The sequence below is a fragment of the Microcaecilia unicolor genome, chromosome 1, assembly GCF_901765095.1.
Source record: "Microcaecilia unicolor chromosome 1, aMicUni1.1, whole genome shotgun sequence".
Lineage (NCBI taxonomy): Eukaryota > Metazoa > Chordata > Amphibia > Gymnophiona > Siphonopidae > Microcaecilia > Microcaecilia unicolor.
The window spans coordinates 494,384,618-494,408,337 of record NC_044031.1 but is presented as its reverse complement, the minus strand read 5'-3'; the positions used below and the strand labels follow the sequence as shown (position 1 = coordinate 494,408,337).

At 41.9% G+C, this 23,720-nt stretch overlaps 1 protein-coding gene across 1 annotated transcript in view; it reads right to left on the bottom strand.

Annotated features, from left to right (window-relative positions):
• The window catches only part of XKR4 (XK related 4), a 475,557-nt gene extending 459,491 nt beyond the window's left edge, over window positions 1-16,066 (bottom strand). Inside the window, exon 1 of the mRNA XM_030214485.1 lies at window positions 15,309-16,066. Coding sequence (XP_030070345.1) covers window positions 15,309-16,066 — 758 coding nt within the window. The remainder of the gene's footprint in view (window positions 1-15,308) is intronic.
• Between the last annotated feature and the right edge of the window lie 7,654 nt (window positions 16,067-23,720).

Sequence of the window (23,720 nt, the reverse complement as noted above, 5' to 3'; positions counted from 1 at the left end):
GAGATTAATTTGCAGTATTTTAGGCAACCTTTTAAAGCTCATTTATTCTCAGGTGAGTTTGGTTAATTTGTATTCTGTTTTACAAAATAGGGAATGCATCGCTATATGGACCTTATCCTGTTCTTAACCAATTATTTATATACATCATTTATGCTTTTAGTTTCATTTTTATTGTCAACTTATGTATGTAATATTGTTTGCCACACTGAATGGCTTGACCAGTTTTGTGGGTTATTAAAGGTGATAAAAAACTGTAATTGAGATTCTATTGCTGAGTGGGACTTAACACCACAGGAGCATCCAGGCTGACACAAGAGCACTTTAGTGATGTCTTGAATGAGTCTGGACATTAAGATTATTCGTTAAGTAAACATGAGTGTTTAGGGATAAGATTTTCAATAAGCCAAGAGGCTTCTTCCCTTTTGTAGATTTTGTCCTTGAATTTTCTTGTAAAGTTTTAATCAAACATCAGGGGAACCAGATAATATTCTAGGACTCTCAACAACTGAGGTTTTCTTGAACGAGAGACCAGGCTTCGAAGTTGAAGCTACATCTGACTCAACATCCTCTTGTGAGCTAGAATAGGGGGATTAGAGTTCGAGCAAAGGTTTCCCAGCAATGGTTTGCTGGGTGTATTGAATTAGAAATTCCTTTTTTTGTGTGTGTGTGTATTTAAGTATTTCGTATTTGGAGTTTCCCTAAATTTAGAGCACTAAATGGAACTTATATATATTTTTCCAAATGTGCAGTATAATTATTTCTCATTTCCCCTTTGGCACACTATTTTCTACTTTAATGTTTTGCTTTGTAACATTATGTTCTATAAAACTAACATAAAATCAAGGAACAGAGATATATGAAGAGGAAACTCAGCTTAGAGGGAACAGTGATGGCTACACTTGGAAGAGGTGCCATCATTTGTGGAAGCTGTAAAATCACCTCTTCCAGGTGGAAGTGCCAGCACATCTAGATGGAAGCTGCCAAGTTTTTTCCACATGAATATTTGTAAACTGGCTGCATGTCCTTATATATTTTACAAAATGCTCCATGTCTGGCAGAGTTTTCTTTTTTTTTTTTTTTAAATGTCAGCGAAACTGAGCACTTCCTGATCTAACATGTCAATTATGATCTCAATGTTCTATGTAAAATAGGTAGAAAAGGGTATTGGGCTTACTGCCGCTTAGTAAAAGGGGCCCTTAGTGAATCAGGTTCTAAATCAAGTTCCAAAGCAATCTGAAAGGCATTTAGGGGATAAAAAGATATTGGGTGTAATGATCCAGTAATACATTATGGAAAAGTGCTAATCCAGTGACTCTGAGTTAATCACCATATCTGGAGTCAAAAAGGAATTTCTTTTCACTGCTGTAGAATTGGCTACAGCTACACAATGTTTTTCTCATCTTCTGCTACATAACTATATAAAGAGAGCTGTTTAGCAATGCTAAGAATGTGTTGGATCTTCAGGGCTCCTTTTACTACGGTACGCTGAAAAATGGCCTGCACTGGCGTAGATGAGTGTATTGGACACGCAAGGGTCCATTTTTCAGCACACCTGCAAAAATGGTCTCTTTTTTTTGGGGGGGGGGGAGCGAAAATGGACGTGTGGCAAAATAAAAATTGGCATGCGTCCATTTTGGGCCCTAGACCTTACCGCCACCCACTGACTTAGTGATTACTGCCCGGTTAGCGCCACATGCAGGAAAATTTCCTGGCGAGCGTAAAAAATGAAATTACAACCAGGGTCACGTGGTAACTGGGCAGTACTTCCAAATTGGCACGCATAGGCATCTGTGTGGCTTAGTAAAAGGGCCCCTCAGTGATCTATCAGCTTAATCAAAAACATAATTATGTAAAAACAGCATCGTGAACATGTTTCAGGGAGTGGGTGATGTACAATCCAGCCCCTGTGTTGCTAATATAGTCCTGAACCACCTGTAGAGAGAATGCACAAGGGCCCAGGAATAGATAGGAACGTGTAGAAAGACCCCTAACATTACAGAAAGATTATTTGCAGAGAGAAAAACATAAGACCTTGAAAGTTGCCATGCAGGGTCAGAACATGGATACATCTAGCCTAGTATCCTGTTTCCAAAAGTGCACATGGCAGAGTCCCAAAAACTAGCAAAATTCCATGCTACCTACCCCCAGAGATAAGCAGTGGCTTTCCCTAGGTCTACTTTAATAACAGTTTATGGACGTTCCCTCCTGGAATTTGTCCAAAACATTTTTTAAACACAGCTGGGATTCCTAGGTTTGACCCTAGTGCTAAAACGGCTACTTTGGCTGCCAGTGCTTTTTCACATTTTAGTTCATCAAGCCATGTATACAGAGGCTCTACTGTATTTTGTTCAAGCTGTTTGGGCTTACTGCCTGCGGCGATCATTGCACTCAGAAAGCACAATGCGTTTTCCTTTGGAAACGGTAGGAAAGGTTTGGTATGTTGAGACGAGCTTAGCTGCTTTTTCTGTTGCGGGGGTTCGGTTATGGAATGTTATCCCGGGTCCAGTTTGCTTATGCAGCAATGTGATTCAGTTCAAGAAATTGTTAAAAACACAATTGTTTGTTGAAGCTTTTATGTAGGAGCAGCTGGTGTTATAATTACTAATGAAGTGCAGTATTTGCAGATTATGGTTGGTTGTATGATATGTGGTTTGTTGTAACTGTTTTAATATGGTTTTTATTTTGTATGTTTGATCTGTAAATCACCTATGTTATAGGCAATATATACATTTTTAAAATAAAGAAATACATTTCTTTAACCACCTTTTGAGGGAAAAATATTTTCTCGTATTTGAATTAAATATGCTACCATTTATTTATTTATTTATTTACGTCAATTTATATACCGTATCTTATTGCTACTGCAAGACAGAACGGTTTACAATTTATAAAAAGAAGCAATACAATAAATACAAATTGGACAAACATTAGAACTCCAATCATTACAGGAAAGCACAGCAAACCCACAAACTAGCTACATAAGATGAAAACAGTATAACTCATGATTAGTATACAGGAGAACACCGCAAATACAAAATTAAATACATAATACATAATTAAATACATGATATAATCTACACAGACAAATAATACAGTTTTGATTTAATATATATTACAGATGCCCATTTATAACCTTTCTTCCATTATTCTAAATTCTGTTCTACATACTCGATAAAGTAGAAGGTTTTCAAAAGTTTCCGAAAATGAAAGTAGGATTTCTCAAGTCTGATCTCTTTTGGAAGGCCATTCCAAAGACAGGGAGACAAATAGAAAAAAGCCGAATTCCGTGTAGATTCCCATCTAGCCCTAGCAAGAGGAGGAATCACTAACCTGTTGTCTGTCAGGGATCTAAGGGTTTGTGTGGCAGTGTAAGGAATAGTTAGATTTGACAGATAGTCAGGATTTAGTGTGTAAAAAGCCTTATGGGTCAAAACTAAGGCTTTAAACTTAACTCTTGCTTCAACCGGAAGCCAATGCAGTTGATGTAGTAAAGGTGTTACTCTGTCATCCCTCCGGGCCCTACAAATCATACGTGCTGCAGTATTCTGTATTCTTTGTAGTCGCTTCAAGCTAGCTTGAGTGATCCCTGAATATATGATATTACAGTAGTCTAAGCGTGAGGTAATATAAGCAGATGTCAACGTTTTAAGGGAATCCTTACTAATTGAATTCCTAACTGACCGAAGTCTCCTAAGATGGAAAAAAGATTTTTTCACTACGTCAGATATTTGTTCCTCGAAAGTCAGAGCAGAATCGATTATAACCCCAAGGTATCTAAAAGATTTAACTGTAGGGATGTTCTTGCCAAATAGCATAGGTACCACTGCTGGACATGTGCCCTGTCCTACTATCCAAGATGTTATAGTCTTATCTGGATTTAATACTAATTGATATGTTGTGAGCCAATCTGCCACTTTATCCAGACAAATTTGTAGTGGTGTAAGATCCATATTAGATGGTTTAACATAATGAATAAGAAGAAAATCGTCCGCATAAGAATAAAAACTAATACCCATTGTTTGAATGAGAAGTGCCAAGGGACTGACATATAGATTAAACAGTAATGGGGACAGGACCGATCCCTGTGGAACCCCACATGGTAGATTATATACTGTAGAGGACGATTGCTGCTGAACTACTTTAAATGAACGTTTGGTAAGAAAAGATATAAACCATTTCATAATTGTCCCTGAAAGACCAATCTCACCTAATCTATCAAGAAGTAGTTTATGATTAATTAAATCAAAAGCTGCAGATAGATCAAGTGAAACAACCAAGGCAATATAGCCATGCTCTAGTTTTGCATGAATCTCACTTAACATCGAAGTCAGGATAGTCTCTGTGCTATGGCCTTTCCTAAAGCCCGATTGTCTAGGATGTAGCAAATTTTTGGAATCCACATAAGTTTGCAATTGTCTAAACACCATATAACTTAATGGAGAGTCCCCTAGTCTTTGTACTTTTTGATAGAGTAAAGGAAAGAGAGAGAGAGATATTTTGTGCAGACCATCCAATGTGATGCAATCTGTGAAAATGAGACACTTGTTCTGAACCCACTTGGAGCTATGAGTACAAAGGACCCTTCCGTTTGCTTGTCTGAAAACCTCTAGAACTCCAAAAACACCTTTAGTTGAGGTAACACAGTTGGGAAGCTCATTGTCAATGTTCCTTGGTTAAGAAGCTCATTGTTTAGGTGAAGCATTGTTTGTGTTGAACTGTTGCTAGAAAATGAATCATGCCAGTTGAAACTACCTGAAATTGCAAGTCTGCCTATTTGGGTAACGCAAACATTGGGCATCCCACAGGGAGTACTAACTGTGCATAATTCCTCAGTTTTAAGCATCCACATGAGGTTTATATCTAGAAATCTTGAGCAAAAAAGTCACAAAACCTTAGCCATAAGGGACTCCAATGGCAGGGCTGGCCCAAACATTAGGCCACTTGAAGTGGGAGCCTCAGGCAGCACTTTTTCAGGAGCGGCATCGACCCCTTCCTTCCTCCACCCCATTCCCCAAGTTTAGTTTACCTTTTTTCTTCATATGCCAAAAGCTGACGGCAGCAGGCATGATTCCCATACGCTGCCCTGCTGCCAGCATCCGCCTCTTCTCTTTACTGGGACTGCCTCTCTGATGTAACTTCCTGTTTTCTTAGATGCAGCCGCAGTGGAGAAGAGGCCAGTGCCGGCAGTAGGGCAGCGTATGGGAATCGCTGCCGCTGCCAGCTTTTGGAACATGAAGACAGAAGGTAAGCTTGAGGTACGGGGTGGAGGAAGGAGGGAGCGGCATATCAGCCTGTGGGAGGGAGGGCGGGTGGCATCTTATCTTGGGCCGCCCATATCCCCTGTACACCAAACTATAAACAAAAAAGGCCCAAAAGTAAGTAGGTACATGTTTAGAACAGGAAAAAGCTCCTGGTAAGTGCAACATAAAAGTGTAAAAGAACAAAGGGATAGTGGCGAAAGAGACTATTGATACATTTATATGTGAATACCTCATGCTTCAATATGGCACAAGGACTAATGGGAGGTCAATACCCAGGAACTGATTCTCTAATGCTCTCCTCCCGTGTTGTATTTAAAATAACATCAAATCTTAAGGGGTCTTATACTAAGGTACGCTAGCATTTTTTTAGCTCGCGCTAGAAATCAGCTGGTACTAAACACTGAGATGCCCATAGGCGCTCAGCGTTTAGCACCAGCTGAATTTTAGTGTGAGCTCAAAAACGCTAGTGAACCTCAGGAGAACACCTCCTTAGTGAATCCCAGTCTTGTGACATCACAACAGAGTTACCAAGGGCAGCATTCAAATAATATGAATTTAAATTAGAAAGCATCTAAAATAAATATAGGCAATGATTTGAGTGTTTCAATACAACCTAATTCAATCCCAGGAAAGCATTTTCTCATTCTCGGGGAAATTTTGAACTTAACCTGCTGAGCTAATTGTAGAATACTGAACTAGAAAATTGTTTTCAATTGTAACATGGATTGTCAGGTCATATTTTTAATAAGTATCTATACTCTACTAGTATGTTTCAGTCCTTGTATGAATTGCTTTGAGACCTGTGATGCCACAAACGCAATACTTAAAAATCACTTATTTTGGTAGGCATATCCTTATTCAAATGTTATTAAAAACCCTATTAGTCAGTTAATTAAACTCATTAACTAACCAATCAAAGCAATGTCTCTGAAAACACATTTAAACCCCTCAAATTACATCTTCATCTGGAGTTTTCATAAGAAACTATATTAACATAAAAATGATGTTTGCATGGCTCAATTGATGCACTAAACTAAACACAAAGTGAACATTAAGGGGGTCTTTTACTAAAGATTAGATCAAGTTATCTGCAGCAGGGCCCATAGGAATAAAATAGGTCCTGCTGCAGATTACTCAAGATAATCTATAGTAAAAGACCCCCTCAGGGACCTGTTTACAAAGGCACACTAGCGTTTTTAGCATGCTTTAACCATATAGATGCCCATAGGAATATTATGGGCATCTACATGGTTACTACATAAGTACATAAGTATTGACATACTGGGAAAGAACAAAGGTCCATCGAGCCCAGCATCCTGTTTCCAACAGTGGCCAATCCATGTCGCAAATACCTGGCACGATCCCAAAAATATACAAAACATTTTATACTGCTTATCCCAGAAATAGTAGATTTTCCCCAGTCCATTTAATAATGGTCTATGGACTTTTCCTTTAGGAAGCCGTCCAAACCTTTTTAAAACTCCGCTAAGCTAACTGCCTTTACCACATTCTCTGGCAACGAATTCCAGAGTTTAATTACACGTTGCGTGAAGAAAGATTTTCTCCAATTCATTTTAAATTTACTACATTGTAGCTTCATCGCATGCCCCCTAGTCCTAGTATTTTTGGAAAGCGTGAACAGACGCTTCATATCTACCCATTCAACTCCACTCATTGTTTTATAGACCTCTATCATATCTCCCCTCAGCCGCCTTTTCTCCAAGCTGAAGAGCTCTAGCCACTTTAGCCTTTCCTCATAGGGAAGTCGTCCCATCCCCTTTAGGTTTCAACGTATCATCAACGACAACACCTAGATCCCTTTCTTGGTCCGTGACTCCTAACGTGGAACCTTGCATGACATTGCTATAATTCGGGTTCCTCTTTCCCACATGCATCACTTTGCACTTGCTCACATTAAACACCATCTGCCATTTAGACGCCCAGTCTCCCAGTCTCATAAGGTCCTCTTGTAATTTTTCACAATCCTCCAGCGATTTAATGACTTTGAATAACTTTGTGTCATCAGCACATGCTAAAAATGCTAGCACACCTTTCTAAATAGGGTGCTAAAACTTGCAAGAAGGTTTTCGGTCAAAGCCATCTGTTTGTCATGCATTTTGTTCCCAGCCTGAAGCCTTCAAACAATCACTATAGATTTTTACATCTATTTTCTGAGATAAATTAAGCAGGCTTCACTTTTAAAAAGCACAATCTTGTCAAACACAATTATAAAACATTTTTTAAAATGGAACTCATCAATCAAAGGTTCTTCTCAAAGGCCCGAATGTGTAAAAGTCAAAATTTTAAATAAGCGCTACCTGTGTGGAGGGACGAGGGCTAAAGAGAATGATACCGGCTCTGGTGTGATCTACTACATCTGATCACTGCTTAAAGAGAAAACAGTTAATTAGCTGAAGATGCTGCTTCTTGTTTTTCACTAATTTGGAAAGTATTAATAAAGAAATTAACGGTAAAAACTCACCGGCCACCCATGCATTACACACAGTTTCTAATACATACATATGATGAAATACAGTAGATCCAGGGAAATATGAGCAAGTGGCCCTGGGTAGTAGTAATGCGCTGGGAGCCATAAAGACATGAGTCTTGCTTCTACCACTTATACTTGCTCTGACCTTGGGTAAGTCACTTTATCATCCTGGGCCTCAGGTACGCACTTAAACTATACACTGTAGGCATTCATCGTGCTTGGATGCAAAGTTATTGTAGAACGCCCTGAGTTAAAGCACCATATATATGCCAAGAGAAATAAAATTGGAGATGTGAATGCTGCTAGTGACACAAAAATATATTCTGATAGTACTAAGAAAAGAATCGGAATGTGTTGGCAGGCACAGTACATGGCTTGGGGTTGATTCTGTGTGATGGATCACCCAAAGAAATAACATTGGACCTGATACATTAAAGGATTTTCCTGGGGGTTAAGTGCTTGCAACACAGAATCCCTTATGTTTATAAAGGAAAAAAATAATCAAAAACACGGTCTCTTTCAAAAACAATCAGTCACACAGAGTGAAAAGTGTAAAAATATATGAAAATGGAGGAAAAGACCTCAGAACATGACTATGGGCATACGTATATTCTTATTATTGTCTTGACAGACTCATCGGTCAAAAACCTCCAATATCTTTACGTGGATACCTCCATACAAAAATATTTGCATGGAGGTATCCACATAAATATCAATTGCAGACTTGACTAGCAAGTTCAGAAGCACTGCTTAGCTTATTATTGAAATCCTGATGGTTCTGAGCACGAAATCCCCCTGACAAAGCTTTTCAAATGAAATGGAAACTCCATTGGGATTTCTGAGCATGATTTTCCCCTGATGAAGTTTTTCAAATGAAACGGGAACCCCATCAGGATTTCAGTAATAATCTAAGTAGTGCTTCTGAGCTTGCTGTTCAAGTGTGCAATTGAGATTCATTTACAACACGTTTAAAAATTATTTTTGTATGGAGGTATCCATCGAAAGGTATTGGAGGTTTTTGACCAGTGATTGAAGTGGAGTCTGTTGAGAAAATAATAAGAATATACTTATATCCACAGACATGTTCTGAGGTCTTTTCCTCCATTTTCATATATTTTTGCACTTTTCACTCATTCTGTTTGTTTTACTATAAAGGAAAACTAATTTCACAGCTCAGGAGTGGCTGAGGATCCCCATAACTCATTATTTTAAAGGCCACAAGTTTGTTGTGGAAACTGTTTCCACACTAAATGAAAGAAAGAAAGAAAGAAAGAAAGAAAGAAAGAAAGAAAGAAAGAAAGAAAGAAAGAAAGAAATCCTGCCTTTAAAAGACAAGCCCTATGAATTATGCTCATGCTAAGGGGAATTGCTCGTTGAGTAAAAATAATAAACGTATTTAAAATAGCTAGGTTTCAGATTGACTGTACCTATCACACTGCCTTCAAGAAGTTTTCAAGATTTGAAAAGTCTTTCCTACACAGAATCTATTTGTGTTGTACTTATTGGAGTCTTTGTAGGCAGTAATACTTTTGTTTTAACCCAGCACAGTCTTCCTTCTGCTCCTTTTGGAACTGCCTACGGTTGCAATGAGCCTTTCTTCACAACTACCCAGGGATTTTTTTCCATCCTCATTTTATATTCCCTCCAGTTTTTCCAGCCATCACTCCAACAGCCTTCAGCCAAGGGTCACAAGCCATAACTCCCTCAGAATGCAGACATTTAGAGCCTGAATCTAGCCATCAGCTGTCACTGTTGAGTGATGGCTGGGACTCTCGTCTTTCTTGCTGTCACAGCATTCTCAGGTCTGGCTGGCCTGTGGAGAATATCCTGGCCCTGCATAGTTGAATGCAGCCCTTCCATTCAGCCACTGAACTGGCATGCAAAGATACCTTTTAAAGGACCGACAAGAAAGATGTAGTGAGCAGCTTTTGAGATCACACAGCTTTTCTGATCTCTTATTAGATATACTCCCTTTCTCAAATAATGCCGAGTACTTGCAAGGTCTCTAAGGCTCGTGTTGTTCCTTTTAAAGGGATCAAAACTTGCAAAGGTTCCAGTTCTCTCTAGGATCAATACAGCTATTAGAACTATGATATTGATTACAATCAATTGTCCAATAAACTGTCATATCAATGTATTTCAAACACATTGCCAAGCCCATGGTTATAAAAAACATGCATAAATATTCTATATGTTGGTTTTATAGAAATCACGCAATAACTTTTTATTAAGAACCTATTGAATACGTTTCCCAGAAATGCTATATAAAGTTTGAGAGAGAGAGAGAGAGACAGACAGAGAGAGAGACCTTTAAGCACTTCTATGGAAATGCAAGACTCAACCCTGGAATTTTCAACCTAGTCCTCATTTCCGTTGGTGTAAAAGGAAGCATGTAGTTTTAGATGCTGGGATATCAACTAAGTGTATTCTACATACCGTGCCTAAATCTAGGTGACACTTACAGAATTTGCTTAGGTGGAAAGGTTTACTGTGCGGATTTTTTAGGCGCCATATATAGAATCTGGCCCTCAGCGCTATTCTATAAAGGGAGCACATCTTTTATAGCGCTCAGCATGGATCCTGCACTTCACTTTTGGGTGCAGTACTTTTGCCTGCTAAAAGCAGGTGTAAATGTTGGTGCCCAACTTAGGTGTACTTCAGGTGAATTCTGTAAATCGGCTTAGCCCCACAAAACCCACCCATAACTCACTGCCTATAGCTCTACACAATAGCCCTTATGGGTGAAGGGGGCACTTATATACGGGTACAGTGGGTTTCTGGTGAGTTTTGGATGGCTGACAGTTTCCACCACAAAAGTCAGAGGTAGAGGGAGATAGGAACCAGAGTCCCCCACTCCATGGTGCACTGCACTGACCACTACACTACTCCAGGGACCTGCATGCAGTGGCGATCATAGGTCAGCTGCCACCCGGGGCGGATCGCTGCTGCGCACACCCCCCCCAGGTGCAGCGGCGTCCATCCCCCCAGGGTGCAGCACGACATCCTCCCCCGGCGCAATGACACCCCCCTCCCCGGCACATCAAGCCCTCCCCGGGTGCATTCTTGGCTGCTGGAGGATGCAGAGAACAGCCGCGCGCCTGTCGGCTCCACTGGCTCCCTGCTCCCTCTGCCCCGGAACAGGAAATAACCTGTTCCCGGGCAGAGGGAGCAAGGAACCAGTGGAGCCGACAGGCGCGCGGCTTCTCTCTGCACCCTCCAGCAGCGTGCACCCGGGGTGGACCGCCCCCACCGCCCTGCCCTTGCTACGCCACTGCCTGCATACTGCTCTAATAGACCTGGCTCTCACATCCGAGGCAGTCATAGAGATTGCTAAATCATATTTATATTCACATTGGTGGGGGTAGGGGGGGGGGGGTCAGTGACCACTGGGGAGGGTATTGAGGGGGTCACCCCTGATTCCATCCAGTGGTCATCTGGTCATTTAGGGCACCCTTTTGTGCCTTATTCATTATAAAAACAGGTCTAGCTCAAAACGTCTTAGTTTTAGTCCTGGACAGTTTTGTTTTGTTCCATTATGGTTGAAAAATGTCCAGAAAACATCCAGAAAATGTCCAGAGAAAAACATCCAAACGCAGATTTATGCCACTTTTTGGATGTTTTTCTCTTTTGAAAATGAGCTCTACAGTCATTGACCTCTAACTTAGGAAGTCTTTTGCTAAAGTGCGCTAAACGCTAAGATACCTATAGTAATATAATGGGTATCGTAGCATTTAGTTCACGTTAATTCTTAGTGGGAGCTAAAAACGCTAGTGCACCTTAGTAAAGGACTCCCTAAATCATTAGTGAGTGGTTTTACTGTTCTTATTCCAAGCAAAATTAAAAAAAAAATTAACTTCTTAGAAGTGACATTCTCCACAGATTACTAGAAAGTGTGCAACCCTTTTCCATCCCATAAACTGAGACTCACAGTCTCTTCCTGGTGCTTTCATGTTCTGTGCTTAGTATTCCCTAAAACGTACCCAGTTTCTTCCCAACTCAATAAGGCCAACCAAACATGTGTTAGGGGAAAAGAAACCAGCCTACAGAACTGAAAAAAAAAACCCAATAAAATATCTAAGGCACTGAAAATGTATGCAGTGTCACTTCTTCCAAATGCTAACTTGACAACGCAAAGCTCCACCACTAAGAGAGTCATTCACAGTAAAATAAATATATCCGCACTGCTATGCAACTCCCAGGGGCGTTGTATGAGTTAATGAGGTCATCTGTAACTCATGGATAAATAATACATTCTAAACCTCATGTGATTTCCTCTCTCATAGAAATTATGAAGGGTCATCGGGAGCAAGTGGAAGTAAATAATGTACTTTTACTTAGTCCAATATTCTTTCCCTGAAAGGGTGATTTTATATATATTAATGTCTTGGTGCATTTAAGGCAGAGAAAAGCTATAGGAAGTTTAAAACACTATTGAAAATGTATTATTATCAGCAGACCTTCAATCTGTAACCCGGGGGTGGGAGGACTGGACTGTCGACATGACTATTTCTGTGTTGTTTTAGAAGTATTGTTCTTTTGAGAGTATGGCTGCTGATCTTGTGTGCATGAAGTAGGTCTTTCCCGTCAGTATTATGGAATTCCTTTCTATCTTATGTTTTAAAATTTGCTTTAAGCTGTAAACCGCTTTGATCCGGCAAGGGTGAGCGGTATATCAAAACGTTTGAATGAACATAAAGTATGTTTCTCTCATTCTGAGGAAATGTTGTGTCAGACAGGGACAGACTTCCATACAGGCAGAGACAATAACAGCTTAGGAATAGCTGCCTTTGGAGGGAAATGGGGGAAATTTCCCTCAATTAGCTGACATGGTGCTCCTGAATGACCCCATTATAATACTGTGATGGAAAACTGAGACGACTTCAACATAGGCACCCATTCGGGGCCCACTATAATGCATGATTTTGAAGGGGGATATCTCTCATTTTGCCATGGTTTTAAAGCAGGACCTTTTGCCCAGCTGGAAGGGTGGAGGCAGCTGCTCCATTGCCCTTTGGCAGCTAGGGGGTTAAATCCACCACTGAGTTCAAAGTGCACATACTTATAGCCCCTGTAAAAAGGTGTGTGAGGAAAGGTAAAATACAGAAGTCTCAGTTTAAAACCCTCAGGCATATATTTCACTATATGGGACCATCTCTAGGGAAAGGTGACTAAAGTCACCAGAAACAAAAAATTAGCCCCCCCTGCTTACAAAGTCGTGCTAGCAGCTGCCACGCAGCATTGCTGACACAGCCCATTCAAAACGAATGGGCTGTATCGGCAGTACCGCACTGCCAGCAGCTAGTACGGCTTTGTAAACAGGGGCCTAGGTTTTAGTGGATTGACTAGAGCAAACAATTTGTGATACAACAATCCAAGCCCCACCCCTTTATCTGGAAAAATAAAAAAGCTGAAGAAGCTCAAACATGTAACTTTTACAGACTGCTTATGGACCCATGACAAGAAAAATCAGACAGACATTCTCAACATTTTGGGTCTGAGACTTTGCTTACCTTTTCCCTGAGATGGTGAACTCTGCACTCGCAATAAAGCAGTCCCCACCAGCCCCAAATTTTCAAAGGGAAATCCACAAGGAGCTTTCCTTTGAAAATTTGCTTACAGGTCCACAGGTATGAAGTCACCAGGGACCTGTAAACTCCCTGGGAGGGTGTGAAAAGTGCACCCTGCTCCCTGTCCCCATGAGTAAAAATAACTGTAAAACACTGCCCTGCAGTGGTGCAAGAAGGATTAATAATAGGGCAGTTTCCATACTCTATAAACATGTTAGCAACATGTTAGTAAATGTGAGAAAGTACCTGCATAGGTATTAATTTATTCAAATATCCTCTTAATTTTTTCCCTTGTATTTAAACTATAATTGGATGCCAGATGGAAATAACAGAGTGGAGTATCTAATTCATTTTGTTGCACTGTCTGTGATAACTACTTCATAGACTGAAATCTGGCAAGTGAGGTCATAGGAGCCAACTTTCAAAACGATTAGGGGTGCTAAATGCAGAACACGTTACCCCTCCCTGGACACAGTGAAAGAGGTTGCTCGATATTGGGGATGCTCAGCACCCTCTACACTCATAGAGCTGGCATCTATGGGTGAAGTGTGTACCTTATTTTCAAGAGGAGTCCTGCAATATTAATGCTCTTTGCAATTTGGGATTCAAGACCCCAACAACTCATCACTAACCATGTTTAACAACGTTGGTAAGCTTAGGCATCCGCTGCATGTACTAAAACTCAACAACTCTCACATTTGCTTTGCAGAACTAGTTTCAAGAAATCAATCCCATAAAGACACCTGGTGAATTCTAGCCCCGAACAGCAATTTTGAACTAATGGAATTCCTTTCAGATAATGTAATAATCATAATGTATTATTGTATTATTGCGTGGACATGTCAGAATTATCAGTACAATCATAACATTATTTTTTTTACTCAATTTAAGTATTTCAAATCCTGCAACATTGCCATCCTAATTTAACCAATTGTGCCTTCACACATTAAAGTATTTGTCCACAGTCAGAGAGACCTGTAAGTTTTAAAGCAAGGATTCTACCACTTGCTGGAGCTCCAGCACACTTTTACAACTCTATTGCTGAGTTAGATGAATCAAATAGACAATTATGCAAAATACACTAAGCCAACCATTTTTGTTTCTCTCAGCCAATAATGAAAATGATTTTCCTTGCAGAAACAAACACTTGCCGTATAGGAAGTGATACTCGGATATGCTGAACAATAACTTTTTTGAGGTACGGTTAATTCACACAAGTGTGTACAATCCTTTACTAGGTGAATCAAGCACAAAGCTGAGTACTATTAGTACCAGAATCAAGCAAGATCCCTGCCTACGGTTGCTCCTCAAAAGCCATGCACGGCAGCACGGACATTACAATCATCTTTACCAACAGAGTCAGAATGAGAACAGGTAACCGCACTGCTCTTAACCAGATGTCAGAATTACTACTCTGTGCTAATTAACAAGCGCAATTTTCTGCAATAAATGTCTAAGACTGCCGATTATTAGTGCTTGCCAATTTAAGTGCCTTTTAAACCGAGGCAATGCACTGCACACCAATTATGCATTTCAACCAAAAGCACACCAAGTGCAAATGTAGTAGTTTACCGTGCTTAAGACAGCCAACTTTGCATCTTATATGCCACGTGTAAAATCTAAATAAGAAGATATAATTCGTAGGTGTTTTTTTTTTTTAGGGGACTTATCCCAAATCCTTATACTAGATTCTTTACTACTGCCCCTTCCTACCAAGAATACAAAGAATAGGAATAATACTGCTATAAGGACTAACAGCTTTCCCATCCTCCAAAAGCGATCATACATGTGAGTGGGAAAAAGCAGATACTACCCACTTCCATCATCCATCGAGGGCACTTAATCAACACCGCCTTGCCCATTACTTGCTTTTCTTCTCCACTTGCAGGACATGACAGATAACAGAAAGAAAGACATTTCCGGCACACCGGTAGTATGCATGAAAGAAAAGAGGGTGAAAGAGGGACAAGCCTTCCACCCTGCCCTTACCTCCAGATCTGGCCGAGCTGCAGGATGTGGATGAGGGACTGCAGGAGCCAGACGCAGAAGGAGCAGGAGCCCGAGCTCTGGCCGCCGGTCTTGGCAGCCCGGCTGGTGGTGGTGGCAGTGCCGGGGTTGCTCTTGCTGGCCATCGATGCTTGCCTCTGCGGGGTGGCAGGTCGCCCATCCCCCTCCCCGGCCACTGCTGCTGCTGCCAAGCCAGTGCCCGGCTTCGCTTCCCCGGCGGTGGCAGGCGGCTGTTGCTGCTGCTGCTGAGGAGAGGCGGCGCCGGGGCCGCTGTCCTCGGTGCTGAAATCGTGCATGAACCAGCGGAAGCTGAAGACCTGCACGGACAGCGAGCCCAGCGCCACGAAGAAGAGCGTCAGGCCGAACCACCAGCGCTGGCCCCGGGTGTAGTAGTCCACGGCCAGCCAGACATCGGTGCCCACGTCGGCCAAGTAGACGGCCACGGCGGCCAGGATCCAGAGGCAATCGCAAAGCGAGTAGCGCCGCTGCTGCTGCCGGCCCAGGCGCAAGCAGAGCGGGGAGGGCGAGGCGCCGCTGCCTCCTCCTCCTCCTCTTCCACCGCCGCCGCTGCAACAGCGGGAGCCGCCGTGCGAGCAGCCCCCTGCCTCCCCGCCGGCCGAGCCCGACTGCAGAGCGGCGGCCAAGCCCTGCACGGAGCCCGAGTGGTCCGAGTTCTGCAGCGGCGTGAACGCCACGTCGCTCGTCTTCATCTTCAGCAGCCCGTCCGACTTCGCGGCCATGACGAGGTCAAGGAGGGGGAAAACTAGGAAGGGGGTTTAAAAAAAAAACGGCGTGGAGCGGGGGAGAAGGGAAGGCGCCCTCTTTCCCGTGCCACCTTTTTGGCTGTGTCTCCTCCTCCTCCTCCCGCTTCTGCCGGGGCTGGGGACGGCGCTCCCGGGCAGCGCTCTCTGCTGCAGCGCCCCCTGCTGCCTCTTGAATGCACCCAAAGCGGTGCTGGGGAACGATGACCTCATCGCTTCCCTTTCCTAGCAAGGGAGGAGGGTGGGGGGCGGCAGCCTTCTGTGAGCCTGCTTGGGAACTCCCTCGAGAAAAGACACCATAGCGGGGCTACAGGGACTTAGGTTGTGTCATCTCGACTGATGGAGGGGGGGGGGGGGGGGGGGGGGGGGGGGGGGGTGGCGGTGGGGAAGGGGGCCAAGAGGTGTTCTACACTCGACCTGTCTGTGCAGCTTGCAGGATCACATGTATGTAGCCCTATGACTTCATTTGCAAAATAAACTGACAGAGGCGTAGATTGCTGTGTCAGGCTGGGAGAATCACTGAAGCGGTAGCAAAGAGCGATGAAGTATTAGAAGCTCTCGCCTGAAGGTGCAAAGGGTCTGACCTGGGAATTACCAAGGAAGATTTGGGGAAGACTGGAGTGAGGAAAGCGCCGAGCGTGTGTTTTCTTCCTAGTCCCCCCCCCCCCCCCCCCCCCCCCCCCCCCCCATAAGAGCTTTGAAGTTCATAAGGCGGAAAACGTATTATCTACAGTGTGTGTTTTAGTCCATGCACGGCTGTACCGCCTTCATGGACAATAAAACAGGCATTCATTGGAGAAATTGCTCCTTTTAATGAGCGGGTGCCATGGATTAGAAATGAACTCGCATTTCCTCTAGTACTGATCACGATATTAAAAAAAAATAATTAAAATAAGTTTCATTGACACATTTAGATCGAACAACATTGCCGCCCCCCCCCCCCCACTCCCATCAGCAAAATTTCTGTGACAGAAATTGCTCTCCTAGGAAGACGTGTTTAAAGTATAAGCTCTTTTGCATTTTTCAAGCCCATGCTTCTCAGTTTCAATGAGAGGATAACTTTCCCCATCAAAATTTTTCCTTTCTGTAGTCATCACAGGCTAATAAAATGGGTTTTAACTAGTATCAGAAATATATTATTCAAGGAGGGCTCAAGACACATGACAGCCAGCTCTGATTTGTCAGCCTTCATTTTTGTCTTCTAACGCCACTCTTTTCTCTATATGTCTCCTCCCACACAAAAGGTCTGTTTGCTGAAGTCTGGTATTCCATTCCCAAGTATTAGCAATATAATTCAATAAAAAAAAAAAAACTCTTGTATTCCTCCCAGAATGTCCAGTGCAGATCACAGCAAAGAGAAACTAGGACGACACTAGGAAGTACAATGGTCAATTATAAAACAATCAATTAAAATTTTTCTGAAAAAGAGCTGACTCCAGATGCTTTCAAAATCTCATGTAATTACTTTCCAACTACATGGTTAAAGGAAAAGACTCCCAGCAATGTGCGACCTGGTCTGAAAAAGAAGACAAAAATTACTTAGACTTTATGCCTGTCACTGAGGGAAAAGAGAGTGATTGGCACCCCTTTGAATGAGTTTTCTTACTGGAAGTAGGCAAAACAAGTAAATGAGTTAAATATAATGGAACATAACCATAATGGATTCTGTGTATCATCATACAGAATTTTAAACTAGCACAGATACCAAGTATATGTTAAAAGTGGATTAATATTCTTTCATTACCATCGTCAAAAGATTATAAGTACATAAGTAATGCCACACTGGGAAAAGACCAAGGGTCCATCGAGCCCGGAATCCTGTCCACGACAGCGGCCAATCCAGGCCAAGGGCACCTGGCAAGCTTCCCAAACGTACAAACATTCTATACGTGTTATTCCCGGAATTGTGGATTTTTCCCAAGTCCATTTAGTAGCAGTTTATGGACTTGTCCTTTAGGAAACCGTCTAACCCCTTTTTAAACTCTGCTAGGCTAACCGCCTTCACCACGTTCTCCGGCAACGAATTCCAGAGTTTAATTACGCATTGGGTGAAGAAAAGTTTTCTACGATTTGTTTTAAATTTACTACACTGTAGTTTCATCGCATGCCCCCTAGTCCTAGTATTTTTGGAAAGCGTGAACAGGCGCTTCACACCCACCTGTTCCACTCCACTCATTATTTTATATACCTCTATCATGTCTCCCCTCAGCCGTCTCTTCTCCAAGCTGAAAAGCCCTAGCCTCCTTAGTCTTTCTTCATAGGGAAGTCATCCCATCCCCGCTATCATTTTAGTCGCCCTTCACTGCACCTTTTCCAATTCCACTATATCTTTCTTGATGTGCGGCGACCAGAATTGAACACAATACTCAATACTGTTTTCCATACCTTTCCTAATAATACCCAACATTCTATTCGCTTTCCTAGCCGCATCAGCACACTGAGCAGAAGGTTTCAGCGTATTATTGATGACGACACCCAGATCCCTTTCTTGGTCCGTAACTCATAACGTGGAACCTTGCATGACGTAGCTATAATTCGGGTTCTTTTTTCCCACATGCATCACCTTGCACTTGCTCACATTAAACGTCATCTGCCATTTAGCCGCCCAGTCTCCCAGTCTTCTAAGGTCCTTCTGTAATTTTTCACAATCCTGTCGCGAGTTAACGACTTTGAATAACTTTGTGTCATCAGCAAATTTAATTACCTCGCTAGTTACTCCCATCTCTAAATCATTTATAAATATGTTAAAAAGCAGTGGTCCTAGCATAGACCCCTGAGGAACCCCACTAACTACCCTTCTCCATTGTGAATACTGCCCATTTAACCCCACACTCTGTTTCCTATCCTTCAACCAGTTTTTAATCCACAATAGGACATTTCCTCCTATCCCATGACCCTCCAGTTTCCTCTGTAACCTTTCATGAGGTACCTTGTCAAACGCCTTTTGAAAATCCAGATACACAATATCAACTGGCTCCCCTTTGTCCACATGTTTGTTTACTCCTTCAAAGAATTTAAGTAAATTGGTCAGGCAAGATTTCCCCATACAAAAGCCGTGCTGACTTGGTCTCAGTAATCCATGTCCTCGGATGTGCTCTGTAATTTTGTTTTTAATAATAGTCTCTACCATTTTCCCCGGCACCGACGTCAGACTCACCGGTCTATAATTTCCCGGATCTCCCCTGGAAACTTTTTAAAAAATGGGTGTTACATTGGCCACCATCCAATCTTCCGGTACCACGCTCGATTTTAAGGATAAATTGCATATCACTAGCAGTAGCTCCCCAAGCTCATTTTTCAGTTCTATCAGTACTCTAGGATGAATACCATCTGGTCCAGGAGATTTGCTACTCTTCAGCTTGCCAAACTGCCCCATTATGTCCTCCAGGTTTACCATGAAGTCAGTAAGTTTCTCTGACTCGTTCGCTTGAAATATCATTTCCGACACCGGTATCCCACCCAAATCTTCCTCGGTGAAGACCGAAGCAAAGAATTCATTCAATCTCTCCGCTACGTCTTTGTCTTCCTTGATCGCCCCTTTTACCCCTCGGTCATCCAGCGGTCCAACCGATTCTTTTGCCAGCTTCCTGCTTTTAATATACCGGAAAAAGTTTTACTATGCTTTTTTGCCTCTAATGCTATCTTTTTTTGTAATCCCTCTTGGCCTTCTTTATCTGCGCCTTGCATTTGCTTTGATACTCCTTATGCTGCTTCTTGTTATTTTCAGATGGTTCCTTCTTCCATTTTCTGAAGGCATTTCTTTTAGCCCTAATAGCTTCCTTCACCTCACTTTTCAACCAGTCTTTTGGAGTTCCGTCTTTCTTTTCTAATTTGTGGAATATGTTTGGTCTGGGCCTCCAGCATGGTATTTTTGAACAGTGTCCATGCCTTTTGTACAGTTTTTACCCTCTCAGTTGTCCCCCTAAGTTTTTTTTTGCACCGTTCTTCTCATTTTATCATAGTCTCCTTTTTTAAAGTTAAACGCTAATGTATTTGACTTCCTGTGTATAGTTACTTCAAGGTTGATATCAAAACTGATCATATCAAGCGGCCCCAGTACCATAACGTCCCTCACCAGATCATGCACTCCACTAAGGAGCAAGTCTAGAATTTTTCCTTCTCTCGTCGGCTCCTGCACCAGCTACTCCATAAAGCTGTCCTTGATTTCATTAAGGAATTGTACCTCTCTAGCGTGTCCCAATATTACATTTACCCAGTGAGGTGACGAAATGCAAAATATGAAAATTATTGCATCTGATTGTGTAACAGTTGCAGTGTTTGTTTTTGGCTCACAGTGGTTGCTGTTAGAACACAAGCCCCATGGCCACTCTTCTGGCTCTTCTCTTTATATTCCCTAAGGTGCCCTTTTATGAAGCCACAGGCACCTACGCATGCCCAACCTGCGCCAATTCAGAACTACCACCTGGCTACCAAGTGGCCCAGGTGGTAATTTCATTTTTTACGCATGCCCACTATGCGCACCGGAAAATATATTTTATTTTCTGGCAGGCGGTGCTAACCGGGCGATAATCAGCATTGTACGTGCGCTTATGAGTTTACCGCCCAGTTAACACATGAGACCTTACCGCTATTGTGAAGCGCTGCATACGACTGGTAGCACTATAGAAATGATTTATAATAGTAGTAGTAGTAGTAGTAAGTGAATGGGTGGCAGTAAGGTCTCACACCCAAAATGGATGTGTGCCACTTTTCATTTTGCCACACCTCCATTTTCATCCAAAAAAAGGCCTTTTTTGCAGGTGCGCTGAAAAATGGACCTGCGTGCATCCAATACATGCGGCTACACCAGTGCAGGCCACTTTTCAGCCCACCTTAGTAAAAGGACCCCTTAGTTCTTTTCTGGCCCTTTCCTCCTACATTTCCACTCTTTCCTCCTTTGCCCTTTATCTTCCCCCATGACTCATTTCTGACTTCTCTCTTTCACACCAGTGTTTCCATCATAGCTGCTTCTTTTTCTTTTCTCTTTGGTTGGCCCAGGAGTAGAAACAGCAGCACCAGACAAGAAAATTTGCATAAGGATCAGAGTTAGGGTGAGTTCTCATAGGCCCTATAGCAACCCTGCTTTTCAGAGATTTGCTTCAGTGTTAGTACTGCTGGATTTCTCAACAGCTTTTGACACGGTGGACCAAAATATGCTAGTACAACCGGCAGAAACAGTCATCAGTGCCTAGTACTTGCTAATCTTAGATCCTATCTATCAGATAGACAATGATCCAAATTGTTCAGTGGAATCTCCTCACCTGGATGTACCACAAGGATCAATACTGTTGCCTATTCTTTTTTACATTTTTTATTTATAACCATTTTAAATTTTTACAAGCGATAAAACAACTTGCTGAAAATACAGAGAAAGTAATATATAGGAATTATTTCAGTCAGGTAATTCTAGTCTCTTCCTTAGACCACTAAATAGGGAAAGTGAAACAAGACAAGGAGATCAATTAAACAGTAAACAGAAAAAAAAGTGGTATTAACCTGATTATCCCCAGATATTACTCGTCTAATTCATTATTCCACATTGATCATCTGGTTGGCTTCTTCAAGGCCAATACGGTGTATAGTCAAATCATTTCATTGTTACCTATTCTGATCAATATCTATCTCAAGCAACTAGCCAAGCTGATGTAGTTGATGGACACTCAGTCCTACATCTATATGGATGATGTGCAGCTGTTCATACTGACTGAACCAGACTTACCTACAGCCCTGAATAAAGTGACTAACAGCAATTCAAGAATGGGCTAAAAATAACAAACTTTGGTTGAACCCAATTAAACTGAGCTCCTGTGTGTTCCTAACACAAGTGGGCACATACCTGACATCAAAGTCTCTTTTGGGAGAAATGAACTTCCCATTCAATCACAAGTTAGGAATCGTGATAGGCTACAGCTAGACTCAACACTTAGACGGATCCCCCAAATCCAATCAACTTTAAAGAACTGCTTCTATCATTTGTGACAACTATGCTGCCTCTCTACATACACTGAGAAGGCAAGTCTTGTCATGCCATCATAACAAGAAGATTGAATTACTGCAATGCACTCTACACTGGTCTGACTACAAAGGGTTTGCACCAGCTTCAGCTGATTCAGAATGCTGCAGCAAGACTGATAGAAGACTATACGTGATGTGACCATATCACACCATTTCTGCAAAAACTTCACTGGCTACTAGTACAATACAGGGCTAAATTTAAAGCTATATGCCTATGGAATGCATTACCCAAAGACCTAAAGGCAATTAAGGAAATGACTAACTTTCGCAAATCTTTGAAAACATACCTCTACAAAGAGAACCCATAGCTCAACAATCCACCTCACCAATTCATCCAGCTATGAAAGTCCACCTTCTAAACTTTCTCACCCAACCACTTCCTTCTTCTTCCCCTTACTCAATCTTTACAGATTACTAATTGTATCCAATTTCCTGGAATGACAATATCATAACTAAACTATGTAAGCCACATTGAGCCTGCAAATAGGTGGGAAAATGTGAGATACAAATGCAATAAATAATAATAATAATCTTTAAGGCCCTTAAATGATATGGGCCAGAGTGCTTGAAGACCAGGATCCTCCTCTATACACCTCCAATGCTGCTAAAGTCCTCCCAAGGAATATCCCTAACCATACCCTCTGAAAAGGACATCACATGATGTGACACCCACCAGTGAGCCTTCTCTGGATTAGCTTCCACACTCTGGAATGCACTCCCTGAAAGGCTTTGCAAGCCTATCCGTACTGCAGGAAGCAGGCGAAGGCTCTTCTCTGAAGCCTTTAATGAAAGAAGCAGTTAACTTGCTGGTCATATGCATGTACACACACACACATACATACATACATACATACACACACACACACACACAGGGACTAACACTGGCTGCACATACTGTAGCAGGGTTTTCTGTTCCACTCCTGCTACCCTAGTTGAGATTATATTCTTGCAGCTTTCTGACTTCATCTGCAACTTTCTTTAAATTAGTCCCAGTATTTTCTAACTACTGTTACTCTGTCTTTTCTGGCTGTATGTTCCACCTTTGCTTACGCCCTGTGGGGTCCTTTTACTAAGGTATGTTAACAGATTTAGTGCACGCTAAATCCAGTAGTGCACCTTAGTAAAAGGATCCCATGTGTCTTTTCAAATGTTTTATTGCATATTGTGTTGACAATTTTAGTAGCATACTATGCTATACAATGTGTTGTTGTTTGAATATTTTTACTACTATGACTGTCTTTTGTCTGTGTTCAACTTATTCTTGCTGTACACTGCTGTGGATGAAGTTTTTCAAGATGGTAGTAAATAAATTCTAACAAATATAGTTTTCCTTAGTTAGAGAAAGTTCATACAGAGGGAAGACTCAGAGCTACATTGACTGGATTTCATGCTGTCTTTGATTGTTGATTGACTCACTGAATATTTCTATCACTTGGAGTTTTATGTTCAGTTGGAGGCTGTATCTTGCTAAGGATGTAAAAAGACTTGAAGCAGTTCAAAGAAAAGTGACAAAACTGGTATGAGGTTTGCATAGCAAGATGTATGAGGAGAGACTTGATGACCTGAACATATATACCCTGCAGGAAAGGAGAAACAAGGGTGATATGATATAGACGTT